At 45.6% G+C, this 20887-nt stretch overlaps 1 protein-coding gene and 1 pseudogene across 7 annotated transcripts in view; one reads left to right on the forward strand and one right to left on the reverse strand.

Annotated features, from left to right (window-relative positions):
• RELL1 (RELT like 1) overlaps positions 1-18836 on the reverse strand; it is a 77005-nt gene extending 58169 nt beyond the window's left edge. For 4 of the 7 annotated variants that reach the window (XR_004971313.1, XR_004971314.1, XM_036331168.1 and 1 more), the window contains exon 1: positions 18647-18836. Coding sequence is in view for 3 of the 7 variants with exons in the window: in XM_036331168.1 (XP_036187061.1) it covers positions 18647-18734 (88 nt within the window). In the remaining 4 variants the exon portion in view is untranslated. The remainder of the gene's footprint in view (positions 1-18646) is intronic. The other 3 variants (XM_036331141.1, XM_036331186.1, XM_036331178.1) reach the window with 3 other exon arrangements.
• On the forward strand, positions 169-1514 carry LOC118667523 (annotated as a pseudogene).
• Positions 18837-20887: the final 2051 nt, after the last annotated feature.

Raw genomic sequence — 20887 nt, forward strand, 5'->3', positions numbered from 1 at the left:
TGTTACTGCGGAGAACCATCCTCCTCCTCCACTGCCCACCTGGCTGCCTGTCAGTGAGTGAAGAGTCTCTCGGGCTGTCTGGTGAGGCCCTGACCTATTGCCATCGCTCTTCCTGCTGCACTGGGCGGCCCAGGCCGTTCCCTGCTGGGCCTCGCCGCCACGGCCGCCATGTCCTCCTTCTTGGAATCCGCGCTGGAGAAGAAGCTCTCAGAGCTGAGCAACTCGCAGCAGAGCATGCAGACCCTGTCTCTGTGGCTCATCCACCACCGCAAGCACGCGGGACCCATCGTCTCAGTGTGGCACCGCGAGCTGCACAAAGCCAAATCAAATAGAAAGCTTACTTTTCTATATTTAGCAAATGATGTCATCCAAAACAGTAAAAGGAAAGGACCTGAATTCACTAGAGAATTTGAATCTGTCCTTGTGGATGCTTTTTCTCATGTTGCCAGAGAGGCAGATGAAGGCTGTAAAAAACCTTTAGAAAGATTGCTGAACATCTGGCAAGAAAGAAGTGTGTATGGTGGCGAGTTCATATAGCAGCTGAAGCTGTCTATGGTGGACTCCAAGAGCCCTCCCCACAAAGCAACAGAGAAGAAATCTCTAAAGCGAACTTTGCAACAGATACAAGAGGAGGAGGAGGATGACTACCATGGAAGCTACTCTCCTCAAGATCCTTCTGCAGGACCCCTCTTGACTGAGGAACTAATCAAAGCTTTGCAGGACCTGGAAAATGCTGCATCAGGGGATGCTACTGTCCGACAGAAAATTGCTTCTTTGCCCCAGGAAGTGCAAGATGTTTCTTTGCTGGAAAAAATAACAGACCAAGAGGCAGCTAAACGTCTTTCAAAAACAGTAGATGAAGCATGTCTGTTACTAGCAGAATATAACGGGCGCCTGGCGGCAGAACTGGAAGACCGGTGCCAGCTGGCTCAGATGTTGGTGGAGTACACCCAGACCCAGAAAGATGTTTTGTCAGAAAAGAAGAAAAAACTAGAAGAATATAAACGGAAGCTTGCTCAGGTAACCCAGGTCCGCAAAGAACTGAAGTCCCATATTCAGAGTCTGCTAGACCTCTCATTGCTGCCCAATGTCACAGGGGGCTTGGCCCCCCGCCCTCTGCTGGTGACCTCTTTTCTACTGACTAGGGCAGGTGCCATGCCCCAGATTCCCATCTCTACCAGCAGAAAGAAGACGGCAAGTCATGGTTGGAAATAACCTTGTAGCCCCTGGTTCTATCCCTCCTTCCGCCTGGCCCCCAGCCTCCAGAAAGAATCACAAACTGGTTCTCCTCTCCAGCCTTTCCTGTTGCGCACAATTCAGAACAGTGGTGAGTGGAATCCAGTTTAGATTGATATTTGGAAAGAATACAAACTCTCCCACTTTGTGTTTTTATGCCCCTGTTGGTTTTCCATTCTTAGCTCTCACTTTATACTGAAGAAGTTATGAAAATCATGTGTACTTCTGGAAGCTTTCAGAAGAATCTTGTCCTTGATGATAGCATTGTGTCATGAAAGCAGCTTCCGTCTGAGCTGGGCTCGTTCAAGTTCAGTACAGGCTTCCACTGAGGAATTCAACCTGGAGTCATTGGCTTTCCTGCTCCATCAGCCCCAAAGGGAGGCACAACTGTCGAGCAGTTTTGCCATAAGGAGTTTGCTAAATCTCTGATTCTCTACTATTACTTCTGGCGATGTATAGTCAAGGGTTGGGTGCATTTGTTTTGTAAGCAGACTAGAGAATCTAGCAAGGAGATTACGAGCTGATCTGGGACATAAAATCATAGTTCAGAGACAGAGTAACAGGAATTACAAGGATGAGTTTAAAATAAGTACTTTGCTTCAGGTTCCTACAAACAGGCTGCCCTTTTCAAGGGTCTACCCAGCGTCATAGAACACCTTCCTAAAAACAGCCTTCTGACCCCAGTAGGCTGTGAAGGTGCTTGTTAGCAATGGCAGTGGTGGACCAAAAAGCTAAAGGCATGCTGAGAGCTTGGGTTCTGTGTGGGTGCTGCTTTTACCCTTTCTTTTGGGGAGTAGGGCACACACTAACAATTCACTGTGTGGGCATATGTCCTCAGGATGGTGACTGCACTTGCTTATCTCCCTTGCAAATATGACTGTGCATGCTCATCTGTCCGTCAGCCACATCATTGCGCATGTCCCTGTGCCCAGGAGTACTTTGTATCAGATGTTACTGAATAGCTCATCTCAGGCAGGGGAAGGGGGAAAGTTGGGGATATTAATTTTGGGTTTTAATTCTATTATCATGCCAGCTAACATTACTTGCTTTTAGTAAAGGTACCGTCTAGTCCAGCCGTGGGCAAACTGCGGCCTGCGGGCCGGATCCGGCCCATTTGAAATGAATAAAACTAAAAATAAAAAAGACCGTACCCTTTTATGTAATGATGTTTACTTTGAATTTATATTAGTTCACACAAACACTCCATCCATGCTTTTGTTCCGGCCCTCCGGTCCAGTTTAAGAACCCATTGTGGGCCTCGAGTCAAAAAGTTTGCCCACCCCTGGTCTAGTCCGACTTTATGTCACACCGCCCTCTGTCTCCACCTCACCCTCCTCCACCCCGGTATCATCCATATCAGCCGACCCCGAGGGCACAGCTGACTCCTCCCCAGACATCGACACCACCATCAAGCACAGCCCTGATGGACCCGTTGATCCAGCCATTCAACGCGCTGACTCTTCGGGAAGCCCGTTGCCAGCGACGCTGCCAGCTAGCCAGATCAACGAGGACAACCAAATCACCGACTTGGGGACAGCTGAAATCCTTGACTGAAGAGGCCAGCAACCTTCTACAGGAACAAGGCTCCGTGTGCACTCCATCCACTATGTTTATAGCTATGCTCACTGTCATTGCTTGCCAGTCTTCTTCCGAGTCTTAAACAACCCAATCTGAGAGGTGGCCACTGATTTACATGCGCTATCATTTAAAAAATAAAAAAGGGGGAATCTGCCAGAAGCTGGTCCATCCTTGCTGCTTGACATAGTCGCTGCAGGGAAGAAACATCTGCACAGTATATGTTTCAAGGGCCTGGCGTATATGGCATACTGTTCTTAATATGTTTGCTCCCCTTCTTAGCGCTATGTGTTTTAACCAAGGTCACCTCTCCGAGAAAGGTTTTTTCCTCAGGTGGGGATTTTTCCCTGGAGTTAGGGAGGGAATAAAACCCCTTAACTAAGTACCAGGCAGGTAATTAATCACTTTAACTATGAACAATCACACTTAAGCTGCATCTTTACTTAGGATAATCTCCTTCAGTTACTTCCTTGTAGCTTAATAGAACAATAGAGTAACCTTGGAATGAAGATAAGAAACGCCCTAACCTTTGGAATAGAATGGATAGGATTAAAATCAACTGGTATAAATACAGATGTAACAGGACTATAAAGACAGAGCCTGGCTAGAGAACCTGGCTAGGCTGCTGATCAACTGAACGCTGTCTCTGTGTCATTCCTTCTTCACCGACTCCATCCACACCTTTGGGAACCCCTGAACCTGCTGGGGTTGGACCCCAACAAAGGCCCACCAGAGTCAACCATTAGCATGAACTCAGCTATGGTCTAAAAGGGCTAATATGCAAATAGAATGAACCAGTCTCTATAACGAGCACTGACCACCAGGGGGCAGACGCTCAATGCAGGAGCTGCCCCCTGATGGTCAGTGCGCTCCCACAGTGGGAGCACTGCTCAGCCAGAAGCCAGGCTGACAGCTGGCCAGTGCAGCAGCAGGGGTGGCGGGAGCCTCTGCCACCTTTGCAGCAGTGCTAAGGATGTCTGACTGACGGTTTAGTCATCCCCCAAGGGCTCTGGACTGCAAAAAGGCACAGGCTGGGCTGAGGGGACCCCCCACACACAAACACACACACACACACACACACACACACACACACACGAGTGCACGAATGTCATGCACTGGGCCAAGGGTTTCCAGGAAGCAAGGACAAAAGCCGAATACATATATTTATTATACTAACACTGCCCTTATGGATGAAAAAAGGAGAGATTCTATGAAAAGTAACCTCTAAGGCAGGGGTGGGCAACCCCTGGCACACGTGCCAAACATGGCACACCAGTAACTTTTGCTGGCATGCGGAACCCTCTCTTATAATCATCCATTTACAATTTTTTTCTTAATATACACTTTTTTATTTTTCAGATAAATTCAGTGTAGGTGCATCTTAGATAAATAATTTTACATAACAAGTTATCTTAAAGACTATAGACATGGATTGACGAGAGAGGGGAAAAGCAATTTCTATGCCTCTGCCTTAACTCTCCCTGCCTTCCTAGATCTGACCAGTGTTTTGGTTTCATCCACATACGCTTGTGAATCTTTGTTCTCAGTGATGAATTTTGTTAAGTCTCATAATAGGAGTAGCCTGATGGATGAAAGTAGTAGCTCGTGCATATCTCTGAAGGTCACAAAATATAAACCTGATGTAAAAATCTCTGTCATCAGTGATGCAGCAGCAAAAGTCCCACTGATAATATCAAACGGAGTCATAAAGTTTTCTGTCGGACTATCAGTGTACATGTATACATTAAAAAATAAATGTATTTTTCATCATCATATACTGTTTTTGTTGCTCGAATGAATTTTATTATTTCTTCAAGGTTCTTCACATACGTACACCTTAAAAGATATCAAGTAGGCGTAACATGTTCTCAAAAAATTAGGGTTGGCACGCAGAATTTTGAGTCAGAGATTTTGCTGGTTTTGGCATGCACTCACAAAAAGGTTGCCCACCACTGCCCTAGGGTGATCTGATCATAAATTCCTAACTGGGAAGGTCATGGTGAGTAGTAATGTTCCAGGTCTATAACTTCTTTAGTGAAAGGTTTTTAGGCAGCCCTGTTCATGGCTCTTTTTTCAAAAATTTTTTTCTTAAGTATATTTTTATTGATTTCAGAGGGGAAGGGAGAAGGAAAGATAGAAACATCAATGATGAGAGAGAACCAATGATCAGCTGCCTCCTGCACGCCCCCCACTGGGGATCGAGCCCGCGACCTGGGCATGTGCCCTGACTGGGAATGGAATTGTGGCTTCCTGGTTCATGGGTCCACACTCAACCACTGAGCAACACCGCCGGACCTGTCCAACATTCTTGTGCATCCAGGTTAGTGTACCTTTGAAATACCAGAAGTAATACTCCTCCAAGGGGGTATTAACCATTTAAAAGAGCACATAATCTTGTTAAACATCCTGTAATTCAATTCCCACATTGACATGTGTCCGCTCCTTGATTTCAAATGCATAAAAGGAACTGCAAAACTGTTATTCTACAAGAGCATTTGAGATCCTGTTCCCTGGCATAGTCCTCAGTTTGGCTCAAATAAACTCATAAAAATTCTCTATGCTTTTTACACTGACATCCTCCTCACCGGGAAAGAAAAGAAGTTGAACAGCAATAAGGCTAAGATGGAAATGCACAACAGCCTTCTAAAAACAAATGTTTAGCAAGGAATTCAGGAATCAAGCTGATTTGTACAATTTCAGAGGGTTTACTCTAATGTAAGACAAATACACAGTTAGCTTGCTTTTACCACTAATGAACACTTCTTGGCCTTCACACCATCAAGATTATAACTATGCTTACTTCATGATTTCAATTTCTCAACACTTCTTAAACTTTGAAAAACTATTTCTATCAACATACTATAGGTATTATATTAAACCTATATACTTATACAGGTCATATTTGTATTATTTGCAAAGGGTTATATTATTTGTTTGATCCTTCAAACTCTGAAGTGTATAAAAAACAGATCTTATCCCCTCCCCGCTCTCCTCTTCTCTCTCCTCCTCCTCCCCACTACACTCCCCCCCCCTCCCCCCGCGCCGAAAAAATAGGAACAGTACCTCAACTGCCTTGCTGAAATTATGCGGCCATGGCTCAAATAAACTCATAAAAATTCTGAGCACTTTCCATCACATCACAAAGCCTGAGGACCCCTCCTGCTTCCCTCACCCTCCACTCCACCCCATCCTCAGCCCCCAGACCCCTACAGTGAAGTGCATAGTTTCAGGAGCTTCCCAGCCTAGCCTCAGCATCCGCTCTGCAGTCTGTACCAGGTCTGCACTGACGTTACCTGTCCTGCCTCCACACCTTTGCACAGGCCACTCCCTTTCCCTACACTCCCTTTAAGGTCCATTTAAAACGCCAAGTTTTAGCCTAATACATCTTTTCCATCTCTCTTATCAGAAGGAAAGTCTCCTCTGTGACCCCATGCAGCACCTTGTCTGTAGTTCTCGGGTTACACCAAACGCATTCTGCCTTATTCCATAATGTATTCGTAGTTTATCTTCCCTTCTCAATCAAGTTTGTCTAGGACAGAAGCCAAGTTTGTTCTTCATTTTACATACCTACACAACACCCAACAGTGTCTCAAATAAGGCCCTCATTTTAAAATGAATTACATACACTCTGTGTGTAAGAAGTATCTATTAGTTTTATCTGCAAAGACTATTAAGACACCAACTTGGCAATCATGCGTGGGAACTGAGTTTTACCTTCAACACCCAGCTTCTTGGCTCTGTCACCTAGCTTTAAGCAATGTCCAAGGCCGCTTTTTTGCTATCAGTGATTGCTCTGTGTTTTGCCTTTAATAGAGGGGGCGGAGGATGGAAAGAATTAAGGAAGCAGCAAAAACATTCAGGCCACACAAAGCATATAGCACAAACACGCAAAGAAAAGCGAAGGAATGCCTGTTCAATAGCCATCTGCCACTTCGCCAATGCCAGGAAATTCCGGCTGCTGTTTTTTATAATGTGAATAATTCCCATGATTGTGTCGGAGACTTCCAGCTATGAAGAGCTGTTAGAGCATTTGAAAATTGTTGTTACAGAGCTATATTGTGGGAATTCACAGAAAGCCCAGTGAATTCTTCAAAGCTCCACCCCTGACAGGAGTCTCAGAAAATCACATTCTGTTTGTATATAAACATAAGGAAGAAAGGCTGGGCATGTTATGGATACTGAAAAGAATTTGTTTGTTTTTAACCTTATCTATTACATAACATTTCATATACAACTTTCTTTATAAATCTTCACTTGGCTAAACTCACCTGGCCAGTCAAGAAGAGTAATAGCATGAACTGCCTTATTTGTTTGTGTCTTTTCAGGAAACTGAAATAGGTTTTCTCTTAATACCTACCTCATGCCAAAATTTTATAAAAATCATTCATAAACCGAATGACCTATAAATTGACTTACTTCCTTCAAATATTTACTCTAAAAGCAAATAAACAATTCTTGAAGAATTCCTTGGATAACTGCCCATTTTTTACTAAAAACAAAGTCTACATTCAATTTATAAGATGCCTTGGTGTTCTCTTTAAGTAGATGGATCTACAGTAAAAAAGTAAAATAAGTAGATAAATAGAAAACCTTCCTTTTACCGGTGGTGCTGAGCACGGAGCACATGCAATTTCACGTAACACACAGAACACTTGTGAACATGAACATACATCTAGCTTTGGCTTCCCCTCATCTGTGACTTGGGTGAGACATTTCACTTCTCTTCGTCTTGGCTACTCGGTCTCCGTTTCTTCATGTCTACAGCACAGAGAATATGGCAATCTGTCCTTGTTGAGGCTGCAAGACGTAAATCTGATCTGTGTTTGTCTTCTATGTGCCGCTGCCTCGAGGAGCTCTAGTTAGAGCAAACACAATGGAAACAACTGCTTATAATTATCTATTAAATAACATGGAACGAATGCAACACGTATTCATGGACTCCAAGAGATAACATCAGTGCAATGACCTAGGAAAGGTATCCTGGAAGTGTCACCCTTTCTTTTTTAATATATTTTTATTTCAGAGAGGAAGGGAGAAGGAGAGATAGAAACATCAATGATGAGAGAAAACCATTGATCGGTTGCCTCTTGCACACCCCCTACTGGCGATCAAGCCCGAAACCCAGGCATGTGCCCTTAGCCCAGTGGTTCTCAACCTGTGGCTCGCGATCCCTTTGGGGGTCGAACGACCCTTTCACAGGGGTTGCCTAAGACCATCGGAAAACACATATATAATTACATATTGTTTTTGTGATTAATCGCTGTGCTTTAATTATGTTCAATTTGTAACAATGAAATTGGGGGTCACATAACATGAGGAACTGTATTAAAGGGTCGCGGCATGAGGAAGATTGAGAACCATTGCCTTAGTCAGAATCAAACCCGGGACCCTTCAGTCCACAGGCCGACGCTCTATCCACTGAGTCAAACCGGCTAGGGCTGGATGTGTTACCCTTGATCTCAGTTTGCAGGATGGATGGAGAACAGGATATGCCCACAAGGAGAGGTGGGATTCCAGGTTAAAACAAACACAATCCACCTATTTCTTCCACCTCTGATCACCCCCACTCACATCTGATCCTTAGGCAGCATCACCTGGGAATGTGCTAGAAAATTCTCCAGTCCCTTCCCAGACCTAATGGGGTGGGGCCCAGCCACCTGGGTTTTGACAGCCCTCTAGTTCATTTGGATACACGCTCAAGTTTAGGAACCACTGCTATAAGCTTTGCTTGCTCTCACCTCTCTTCTGTGACCTCTAGTTACCTTCACCTGGCTACCATTGACATTTTTACAAGTTTAAACTTCATTTTCTCCAGAAAGTCTTGCTCAGCCTTTACTGGACTCTCACCCCACCCCCAGCCGCAGGTTAGATACTCTGGCTCTGGGCCATAGTTTCCTGATGGAGGTGCCAATGACACTGTATCATGATTGCCTGTTTAATTGTCTTCCCTGGTAAGCTGTTAAAATTCCATAAAAGCATAGACTGAGTCTATTTCATTCACTTCCCTTTTCCCCAGGGCCTAGAGTGCGCGCGCGTGTGCGCACGCGCGCACACACACACACACACACACACACACAGTTAGGCAGTTTAATAATATTTGCTGAATTAATGAAGAAATCAGAAACTTAACCCATGAAACAAAGGTATAAAGGGAAAGTGTAAAATATTATGAAATATGATGGATATACAATTAATAGGTACATTTGAAGTGCTGGTTGTAGAAACACAACTGAATTTAGTTTGTCTTTGAAAAGAGCTTCATGAATGAATTTAGGTTTTGAAAACCTTTATACTGAAAATTTTCACTAACGTTTCCAAACGTATCAGCGTCACACCGTGCTCACCTGATACAAGCAGTACCTGCTTACTTTTTATTGTCATTTCTTTTTATCTCCGTGGCCTCTGGGCTGGCTGACCACCAATTCGGGAAAGGAGCAGGAGCAGAGACTACAGCTAAGATTTGTGGGTGAATCTTGGAAAGCCTAACTGTTTGCTTTATTATAAAGAAAAAGCCTCGAGCAGAGTTAAAATGTGGTAGGCAGTTACACAGACATGAGCAGAGCAAGGACGATGGGCCAAGTTCAGAAGGTCATCAGGGAAGAAAGCTCCGGGTGCCCAGCAACAGGCAAAACCTCAAAAACAAGGACCTCACCCCCAGGGTGACCTTTCCTCCCCTGGCATATCTCTGGTCCGGCGGTTTGGACCCCCTGACCTTTCATATAGTGGTCATGCACTCTGGACCCTCCCCTGACCTTTCCTCTCTGGCATGTTGCTAGTCATGAAGGTCAAACCCCTTTAGAGGGGGTACAGACAAGGGGGCCAGAGAATAAGCATTAAGCCACCAGGACAGTGAGGTGCTGACCCACATCAGATTACTTCTAGGTCTCAATTATGTTTCAGGTCCAGGCCTAGAAAAGCAGCCAAACCAGACAAGCAATACCATGGCTGACTCGGGACCTGCTGTACTGACTCATGACCCCCTGCCCTGGCACTGACCAATCAATCAGTGGAGACCAGGACTCTGAAAAGACACACCTGGAAAACGATGACTATTCCATTGAGATCCTCCCCTGGGATTTCCCCTAAAATCCCCACCCTTAAAAGCCCTTAGGATGGAGGACCCAGCCGGCTCTCCCTCTCAGGAGCACACCCATGCCTTTCCTCTCCCCTTCCTCTCCCCCTCTCACCCTGAGGTCTTGCCTTACCCTTCTTTCTCCTAAGCAACAGGGTCCCTTCTTTCACCCCTGTAACTTGTTTCCTAAGCCCATTCTTCTACCACTCACTTCTATCTCTGTGACTTTCTAAAGAAACGTTATCTTACAGCTTGAGTCTCAGCTCTGAATTCTTTCCTAGCCAGTACCGAGGTTGCTAAACCAAGGTCCGGTCTGACCCCACCGGTCTAGCACCTGGTGCCCTTCTCGCCACTGCCAACAAAAACACCTGGGTTTCAGCTCTGGCTTCCTTCCTTACTTTCTTCCTTCCTTCCAGTCTCTAAATGTCTGCTCTGTTCTGGGTCCTGTGCTTGGATCTGAGTCTTGGACCGTGACCAAAACTCACACACACAGGCCCTCCCTCACCAAACCAAATGGTCTGCTCCTCTGCTGCTGGCGAACCAGGGCCCTCACTGCCTTCCACAGGCCACTGAACCTCTCAGGCTCCGTTTCCCCATCTGCAAAGAGAGGGATTCATTACAAGATGACCACCAAGTCCCCTCTGACTCTAAATTACACAACTGAAAACAACACAATTCGTCTCAGAAGTTAGTCAGCCAAAGTTATTCTCAGGGCCGCTCACCCCAGATCCAGAGCTGAGACACCAGGCCCTGGAGTGTGCGGACCGAGGGCAGATGTAGACCCAGGAGCTTTGCCAGGAGCAGCATTGCTGGGCCACTTCCGTGGACGGCCAGCTCTGACACAAGGGGATAAGTCCTGGCGTTGCTAACTCAGCTTCCTCATCTACTAAACCAGCCGTGGGCAAACTACGGCCCGCGGGCCGGACCCGGCCCATTTGAAATGAATAAAACTAAAAAAAAAAAAAGACCGTACCCTTTTATGTAATGATGTTTACTTTGAATTTATATTAGTTCACACAAACACTCCATCCATGCTTTTGTTCCGGCCCTCCGGTCCAGTTTAAGAACCCATTGTGGCCCTCGAGTCAAAAAGTTTGCCCACCCCTGGACTAAACACTACTCAGCCATGAGAAAGGATGAAAAGCAACATGGATGGACTTTGAGAGCATTACGCTAAGTGAAATAAGTCAGTCAGAAAAAGCTAAACACCATTAGGATTTCACTCACATGTGGGATATAAAACTGAAACTCATGAACACAAACAGCAGAGTGGTGGTTGGCAGAGGGAAGCGGGTTGGAGGAGAAGGGGATCCTAATATAAGGTGACAGATGAAGATTTGACTCTGGGTGGTGGGCACACAGTACAATATACAGATCTTGTAACATAGAAACCCATACCTGAAACCTATATGTTCATGTTGACCAATGTCACCCCAATCAATTTAATAAATAAAATTTAAAAATAAGCAGCTTTAGGAAGATTATCAAGGTCCCTTCCAGCCCTAGAACCACAGGAGTTTGCTCATTCTAATATGTGTTTTTTCCAGCACCACCAGACCATCCCCCCCTCCGCCCCCCAGGTAAAGAGCTTAGATCTACAACACTGCTTAGATCTACAACACTGCTTAGGTCTACATCATGAGGCTGTACCACCCTAAGTCACTCATTAGCATTGGTTCAAAATCATACCCTGGATAATAAAAAATCATGCCAATAATTACATCAGATCTTAGGGGGGAACTATCAAAATTGTATGGCTATACCTATAGATGGACTGGCTAGAAATAAACCAATTATTGAATCTTCCAAAAATTTTCCCCAAAAAATGTGTCACATAGGAACGGTTTCTTTCCCCTTTTTCTCTCTCTCCTTCCTTGCCTAATTTTGGTAGCTAAATGGCTCAGTCCTATGTATCCCCTGCGTCCCAAGAGAATTCCCTGCCAAGCCCACTGGTCCCTATTCCTCCCCTTCCCCTGGAGCCCATTACACACCACCTCAGCATCCAGGGCTCAAGAGCAAGAAGAGAGAGGGCACCTGAAAGAAACCTCTGGGGCAGTTCAGAACTTTGTCCCCCATCTGATAGCTGTTAGTAAATGGTTAGTATTTAGTTAAGAACAAAATAATAATACTAGTATGCTTTTTGAACACTTCATGACAAACATGTTTTATCTCCCATCCAAGTACTCACAAGGCCTGACCCTGCTTAGCTTTCGAGATCAGACAAGATCAGGTGCGTTCAGGGTGATATGGCCATACCCAAGCATATTTTATCTCAAAACAATCCACAAGGCAACTCTGTCATATTTGCTCCATGATATAGATGAGAAAAATGGTTGAAAGATTTTCTCCCCTCTGTACCACAGGCACTTTATTGATGGTCGTACCCCAGGATGTACAAACAAGATGGGGGTAGGGGAGCCAGGGAGAGCTCAGCTGTTTGGAATCCTGGCAGGAGCAAAGACAAGAAGATGGGGCCTTGGGGTATCTCAAAGGGGGAACAGAAAACCAGTTTCCCAAGTTCAGCTAGTTTGGCAAAAGGATCCTCAAGGTGAGATGACTGGGCACAGGAACTCAGTATCTGCCACCCTCTACCCACTCCCCTCCTTCCCCCAAAAGTCCCTTGGGTGGATTCTATTCCTTTTCTCCCTCACAAAGAGAGGTATGTCAATAACTGGCAGAGGAGAAATTGGCCCAACTCCTCCATCAGTCTCCATTATAATGGGCAACCATCCCTAAAGCCACCTAGAATAAACAAAACTCCTGCTTTCCCCAGATAGCTTTATCTTACTAGAATATTGAAATAATGCTTCTTTTCATGACATACCACTCATTTGAGGAGTTATTTTCTCCATAGGATATTTTACTATTTTGAGCAGTTTTACAGTTGGCTGCCCACAGACAAGAACAGATGAGTCACAAAGCAGAAACTGCAGGACCATGATCCCTTATCTGAAAACCTGGGGGTAAGATGTGCCTCAAAAAGTCAGACTGTGATTCCAAAAAAGTACTGTAATGCATTTAGCACACATTATGTAACACTCAGAAATCAAACTCACTAATATAACTGCAGCAAAACTTAGCAGTATTCACACTGAGTGGGATAAATATATACTATAGAATCTCACATCGGTTCAGATTAGGGTTTACCACCAACGGAGTATGCAAAAAGCCTCAAAAAAACCTTTTAGTTTTCAGAGACTTTCAGATTTCAGAATTGTCCATGAAAGATTCCAGACATGTGCAAATGGCTCAAATACTAGAAAAAATAGTCAATATATGAGAACATACAAACTTAAATAATCAAGGTACCAATTTTCACCTTACAAACTAGCAAATACATTTTTCAGAGAAAATGTGAATGGTGTGAAAAGTGAGTCCTTTGACTATTGCTATGAGAATGTAAAGTGGGACAACGTTCAGGTCACCAATATTGATGTCATCAAGGCCTCAAAAACATGAATACCTTTGAACCCTCTCTCCCCCCAAATGCCTTTTCAGTAATGCATTTCCTGGGAAGTCATCAATAACACTGAAACAATGAGTTTTAAAATTCATCTATATAATAAAAGCCTAAGCGACCATATGGCAGAACAACCAGAATGACCAGTCGCTATGATGTGCACTGACCACCAGGGGGCAGACGTTCAACGCAGGAGCTGCCCCCTGGTGGTCAGTGCACTCCCACAGGGGGAGCACTGCTCAGCCAGAAACCGGGCTCATGGCTGGCGAGCACAGTGGCGAGTCAAGCGGTAAGGAGCGAGGGGTCCCGGACTGCAAGAGGGCACAGGCTGGGCTGAGGGACCTCCCCACCTCAAGTGCACGAATTTCATGCACCGGGCCTCTAGTTTGAAAATAATTAGCAACAACTAAAATAGCCTAATGCCCTGGCCAGTTTGGCTCAATGGATAGAGGGTCAGCCTGCAGCCCAAAGGATCCAGGTTCAATTCTGGTCAAGGGCACGCACGTACCTTGGTTGCAGGCTCTTCCCCAGCCCAGGCCCTGGTCGGAGCTCATGCAGGAGGCAACCAATTGATGTGTTTCTCTCACATCAATGTTTCTCTGTCTTTCCCTCTCTTTTCCACTGTCCCTAAAAATCAATGGAAAAATATCGCCGGATGAGGATTGACAAAAAAATATAATAAAATATCCTAAAATGGAGGCACAATGAGGTAAAATGCAGTGAATCCTTACAATAGATTATGATGCAGCCATTTTTTAAATGTAGGGAAATGGAGAACCTTCGTGTATAACAAACATTAAGTGAAAAACATAGGACACAAAATTATATTTGCATTATGATCCTATCCAAGTAAAAAATACTATATATAGAGACCAGAGTAACATAGACTAACAGTGGCCAGTGCCTTGAAGTAATGAGACCCCCTCCCTCCAAACTTTAAATCTTGTGGGGAACTTTCCAAGAATACCCAGAGCACTGTATTTTAGCAGAGGGAAAATGGGAAAAGACTTGGCTACTTAACTCCCAGTCAGTGGCAGCAAACTCATGAATCTGAAGCATCACTTTGGGCTTTTATATATTTCCAATGAACCCATCATTGCAAAACCATCACCACTTAAAGAATGAAAGGCTTACAATATGAGTGGTATACATTTATTAGATAGTTTGACTGACAGTGTAATATAAGTCCAACCTGATGAGCACTTTGTGGAAGAAATACAGAAAAAAAGATACACAGGCTAAAAGGTATATGCCACTTTGCCATTTGCTAAGACCTTTCAGAGACAATAGCTCATTTGATCCCTACTGGCAACCAATAAGGTAGGTAAAAATAGGAGTTGGCACAGGCCCATTTTACAGGTAAGAAAATGGAGGCAGAGAGCCACACTCCTGAAAGTGGTAGGGGCTCTTATTCACTTTTGACTTCAAGTCTAGGTCTCTGACTTAGAACTTGATGCTCTTTCCACTGTATCCTGCCATTACCCTTAGTGCTTCTTTTATAAATCTTAGAATAAAAAGAAATGTCTCACTTGAAAGAAAAACAAAATGATTTAGTACTATAATAAGAACAGGCTTCAGAATTGAATAGATCTAACCAAGGTCAAAACCCAACATACATTTGAGTGACTTTTTCTTTTCTTTTTTAAAAACCTTTATTATTGAAAGTATTACAGCTGTCCCTTTTTTCCCCCACTAACCCCCTCAACCCTTTCCCCAGGCCTTTACCGCACTATTGTCAGTGTCCATGGGACATATATATACATTCTTTGATTAATCTCTTCCCACCCCCACCTCTTCCCTCTGAAATACGTCAGTCTGTTGCATGATTCAGTGTCTCTGGGTCTATTTTGTTTGTCAGTTTATGTTGTTCATTAGATTCCACATATGAGATCATGTGATACTTGTCTTTCCCTGACTGGCTTATTTCACTTAGCATAATTGAGTGACTTTTTATTTTTATTTTACTTTTCAAGTACAGTTTACATTCAATATTATTGTGTATTAGTTTCAGGTGTATAGAATAGTGGTTAGACAATCATATACTTTATAAGTGACATTTTCAAGCTAACTTCTCAGAGACAAAATCTCTTCATCTATAAAAAAAATGAATATTTAAATTATTCTAGTACTTAAAGGATCAACCAATGAATGCATGAGTAAGTGAAACAACAAATTGATGTTTCTCTCTCTAAAATCAATAAATCTAAAAAAATTATTCTAGTATTTAGTATAGGACAGGATGTTGTAAGAATTAAATAACCTGAGTACACAGACCAGAACCTGTCACAAAACAGAAATAATAAACATGGCATTCCTTCCTCTAAAAAGGGTGCCTACAATGAATTAACTCCATACTCCAATTTTAGTCTTTGGTAGCCACACCACACTCCTTATTCCACCTGCTTTCAGCAACCTATCAAATTTTTACCAACTGCTGAAGTGCCCTAAAAAAATTAGAAACCACTCAACATAATAGTTTTAATCAATGACAATTTAAATCACTTTTGTCAGTTTTAAATAACTTCTCAATATATAATTAAACTTCAATATCAGAGCCAAACAATTTTTTGAAAAGTAACAATGAAAATTTTTGCTTCTATAGAGATTTGACCTCTCTCATTCAAATTCAATTACTCCCAAATAGATTGATTGATTTATCTGGGAGGCCAGGGTGGAAAGAGGGGAAGAGAGGGAATAACAAGCACTTCTCAAATTTTTCCATTTCCTCTTTAAATTAAATTTGGACTTGGAAAGCCCCAACTCCAAGGGGTGCTTTTTCAAAATATTCTGTCTACTGATGTTTATGTACATCTGGGTAGCTACCTGGCCAAAGGAGAAACAGAATTTAATAAAGCTTATCTTTAGCATCTCAATGAGGAGAGAGGAGGCTGGAAGGCAGCCCTCAGAGCCCAGGGACAGGGCACTTCTCATGCACCAGCCCCTGGCCCTTCGCCACTCACTCCTTACTAGGAGGCTGTGCTCACTGTCTGGTAGAGAAACAAATAAACCCAAAGGCTGAGTAACCAGAGAACTGAAGGACATAAATAAGCCAAGATGTGGAAAATCATCCCTTCTGCTGCTTGCCGTATATAGTTTCAAATGCTGCTACTGAGAAGACAGAAATTTAATGAGATTCACCTACTAGGCAGGAAGTGAAAGACATTGCCACTACCCACTGTGAAGTTCCCTGTTCTACTTTCCTCTGCTTCCCACCTTCTGATAAGCCCATGCCTACAATTTTAAAAAGTCCTCAACTCCCTGTCTTACAATCTCAACAAGACTTCTGCTCTATTTTCTCTCTGGGGGACCTGTGGGTACAGTGCAAAGAGAATGAATGAACTTTGGAAGTAAACTGGCTAGGTTATCAAAGATAGAGATACATAGAGATAAACACTCACACACCTCCCAGTGATTCTGCTCCTCTGATTAAATGCTGACTGATATATTAGCTATGTGACGCTGGGCCAATTGTTTAACTGCTCTGGGCCTCCACTGCCTCACTGGAAACTACAACTTCCTAGGCCTCTGAGCAATAAGTATAAAAATGCATATGAAGTGCACAACTGGAAGCCCGGCATGTCGCAGGCACGCAACATGACTTCCCATTTCTTTCTCCCTACGTCCTCACATTCCCAACAAACATGAACACTGCCCTAGATGCCAGCGGGTGGCCACCGCTGTTGACTGGCCAGGCCTCAGGGCACCCTGGCAAATCTGTACTCTGTTCCCTTCCCTTTTTAGATACCTTATGCTTCCCGAGTGTTCCCTTTCATCCAAAAGGTTACTGTGCAATTTAGGTGAGAGTTTTCTTATGTTCCCGGGTGCTGCTCAGAGATCCATGGAAACACAATCTTACTCGAGGGGGTGGATTTCTCGTGTGGATGGAGGATTACATGCATCAGGTGCTGAATTTTACGCCCCGGTGAAACTCTTCAAATTCTGGAGCAACTGGCTCTGTTATCTCTCAGGACTGGCACCCTCAGGTCCCCCTTTGAACCTGGTAAGGCACCTACCTGTCTCAGCAATGAAACACAGGCGACCAACCAAAATCTCCCAGCCAATACATAACGCACTCACTAGCAGCCAGGTCCCCCTGAAGGATGGCCGAGGGAAATACAGGTCTGCTAATACAGACTCCGGGGAGATACACTATCCACCCTGCTTCCTTCCTAACATGTTCTGGTTTCTGTGAAAAAGTAAAGGCCAGAGTGACAAGCCGGTTTAAAAGCTGTCATTGGACTCTTCTCCGTTGTGAAGAACAGCGCGTGTGTTTCTATGGAGGAGACGGTCACAGCTGGAAGGCGTCCAGATGCTTATTACCGGGACCTGGAGAGGAGCTGCTCAAGCTGAGAAGCGCTTGCTGACGTCAGATTCCAGGTCGTGGAAACCCCAATTGGCCAAGAAGGTATACATGCGCTTATTATTATTTTTAAACCACTCAGCGAGGTGGCCATTAAGAGGGGGAATATGGTGGCAAGGCATCCCCGGTGCCTACAGTTATATAAAAACAAGAGTTTGCGACAGGACAAGTGACAGATCCTCTTAGGTTTCCATTAAAAATTCCTGCTCTAAGCTCATCATTGGCGGCAACACTTTTATCAGCTCCGCGGGCGGCTTCCTGCTCTGACCCCAGAAGGTTCCTTTTGTGGTGACAGGAATCCTCTCAAGAAAAAAAAAATACAACAACAAAACCTGTTACGTTCACGAACGCGTCTTCCCTTTTTCCAAGCCTGATTTATACAGGATATGTCAGAAGACCTCTGAAATCCCCCAACCTGTTACAAGAACTCACCAACCACTAAAATAAGTTAAAACTTGGAAAGTGAAGACATTGAAACTCGGCCCAAGGTTTTAAACTAGAAAAGGGCCGCGGGGGGGGGGGGGGGGGCGAGGGGGAGGACGGCGATAGCGCACCGGGTCTCCGCTGTCACGATCTTCCGCTCGCGGAGCCTTGGAGGGCGAGGGCGGCAGCCAAAGGGTTCGCGGGGCTCCGGGTGCCTGCCCGGAGGAGGCGCCCCAGAGGAAGGCAAGACCCGGCCGGGTCCCTGCACCGGGGACCACTCAGAGGCGGGGACGGGGGTAACAGGTCCTCAGAGGAGCCGGCGAGAGGAGTGAAGGCGGGAGCCGCGCCGGCGCGAAGCGGGGACCCAGCCAGCGCCACGCGCCGCGGCCGCCCGGGACAGCCCGGAGTGCAGCGCCGGCGCCGGGGGCTGAGCCCGGACTGGAGCTGCGCGGGGCGCCGCGGGGCGGCGGTCTCGATCCCTCGCTCCTCCGGCGAGCCCCAGCCCCGACGGGAAACTCACCAGGGCCCACGAGCGGCGAGCTCACGGTGCCTGCCACAAAGACCGCGGCGGCGAGGACGGCGAAATCCGGGAATCCCCGCGAGGCCATCGCCGCGTCCCTTCGCCCTCTCCCCCGAGCACCGCGTCCCGGGATCCGGCAGACCGCGCCGCTCCGGAGCTGGCGGGCGCGCGGACTGGCCAGGCTCGGCCCCCGCGCGCGGCGAACCCCGCCCTGGACCCGCCCCTCCAGCCCCACCCACCTGGACTCCGCCTGGCGTCTCCGCGCCCAGCCGCGGGCTCCGCCTGCACCGCGCGAAGCCAGTACGTGGCCCCGCCCCCGACCGCCCACCGCAGCCTGGCCCCGCCCCTCGCTTGCTTGTTTTCCGTGTGGTCACAGCTTCAACGGCCCGATTCGGAAAGGCCCCGCCCCTCTGCCCCGCCCACAGCGTCCCGGCCCCGCCCCCTCTCGCCTCGCCCGCTTCCTTTCCGAGCGGGTTTTACCGCAACTGCGAGGACTGACTGCGCGGGAGCCCAGGGCGGGGGCTGAGTCAGCTTACCCTCCCCTGCTCTGGTACCAGGCGGGCGTGGGAAAAGGAAAACAGCGGGTCGGGAAGCTCTGGATGCAGACATGGCTAGCATGGGCGTGGGCACGCTCTTTTTTCTCTAGTGGCATCTCTATTCAGCTGGCATTTCCCTGGGTGCTGCTCTGGATGTCAAATTCCACTGTTTGAAAATTGAGAGAACGCAAATCATTTAAATTTCTTCCTATCTCTGCTTCCATTTAAGCTACTCCTATTGAGGGGGGGAGGGGGGGACCTGTACATATCTCCAGGAATAAATTGCCTTTTTAAAAAAATTATGTGCTACATTATGCCTTGCAAATACTTACACAAAGTATTTCTTCTAGTGCTTAGTCACTTATTATCTCCTTATATCCTCATATCAGCTCTATGACAGTATCCCCATTTCACAGGCTGGGAGTAAACCCATGAAGGCCAGGCCTCAGGGACAAATTGGAATTAGCTCATCTTCATTAAGTTTGCTTCCTGCTGGGCCCTCCGCGCCTGGCTTAATGACAGCACACACTAAGGGGTCAAAAGTGATTTTTCTGGTTGAATCATCATCCCAAGCACTGATCTCGCACGGATCCTTTCTCTGAGTAGTTATTTCTTATTTCACTTTAGAGACTTATGTAGCAGGGTGGTCAGGCCTTGAGAAAATACTTACGAACGCCAATAAGGCCATGGGGTGGGCACTGGGGGTGTTTACAGAACGGAGCACTTCCTTGGCCTGAGGACAGCGTTTAATTTTCAAAGGACTTCTTATCTTCTCTCTGAGTCCTCCATGCAGTCTACTAGACCCTTGCAAACATTTGCACTCATGTGGGAATTGCCGCTGACAGAGGCTCTAGCCCTGCAGGTGGCTGGGCCTAGTGTTGGAGCCTCTGCCCTTTGAAGTCAAAGGCAGGCGCTGTGTGTCCTGTGCACAGTTGTCCTCACATCCTGCAGCCTGGCTGGTGAAGCAGTTTTATACCAACATAAAAACTGAGAACGGCTGCAGAGGAAAGAGGTCGGTGTAGGCTTCTCACCAAAAAAAGGAGAGAGTCCCGTGCTTAGAACTTACACTGTAAATTGTAAGTTATAGCCAGAACCAGCTATATAATTTGCAGAGCCCAGTGTAAAACAAAAACACAGGGCCTTTTGTTCAAACATTAAGAATTTCAAGACGGCAATAGTGGAGCATTAAATCAATCATGGAGCCCTTCTAAGTGTAGGGTCCTGCACCCATAAAGCCAGCTCTGGCTTGGGGACTAAAGGGGCAAAATGCTTGGACCAAAAGATCTATTCCAAATGTAAAATATCGTTTTAAAGTTGAATGACGTTTCACTCTTTTCTCAGAGATTGAACTTTCTATTAAAAACACAAGATCAGCCTGGCCAGTGTGGTTCAATGGTTGAGCATGGACCCATGAACCAGGAGGTCCAGGTTTGATTCCAGTCAGGGCACATGTCCGGGTTGCTGCAGGCTTGATCCCCAGTAGGGGGCATGCAGGAGGCGGTCGACTGATGATTCTTTTTCATCGTTGATGTTTCTATCTCTGTCTTCACTTCCTCTCTCTGAAATCAATTTTTTAAAAACATTTTAAGACAAAATCATTCTTAACAACATATTTTAATTGGATGTCTGCTGTGACTTTCCAAAAATAAAAATGCAATCCAGTATCTAAAACTGGAGAAAATCTCAGTAATCATCTACCAAGCCC

The sequence above is a fragment of the Myotis myotis genome, unplaced genomic scaffold (genome assembly GCF_014108235.1).
Source record: "Myotis myotis isolate mMyoMyo1 unplaced genomic scaffold, mMyoMyo1.p scaffold_m19_p_1, whole genome shotgun sequence".
Lineage (NCBI taxonomy): Eukaryota > Metazoa > Chordata > Mammalia > Chiroptera > Vespertilionidae > Myotis > Myotis myotis.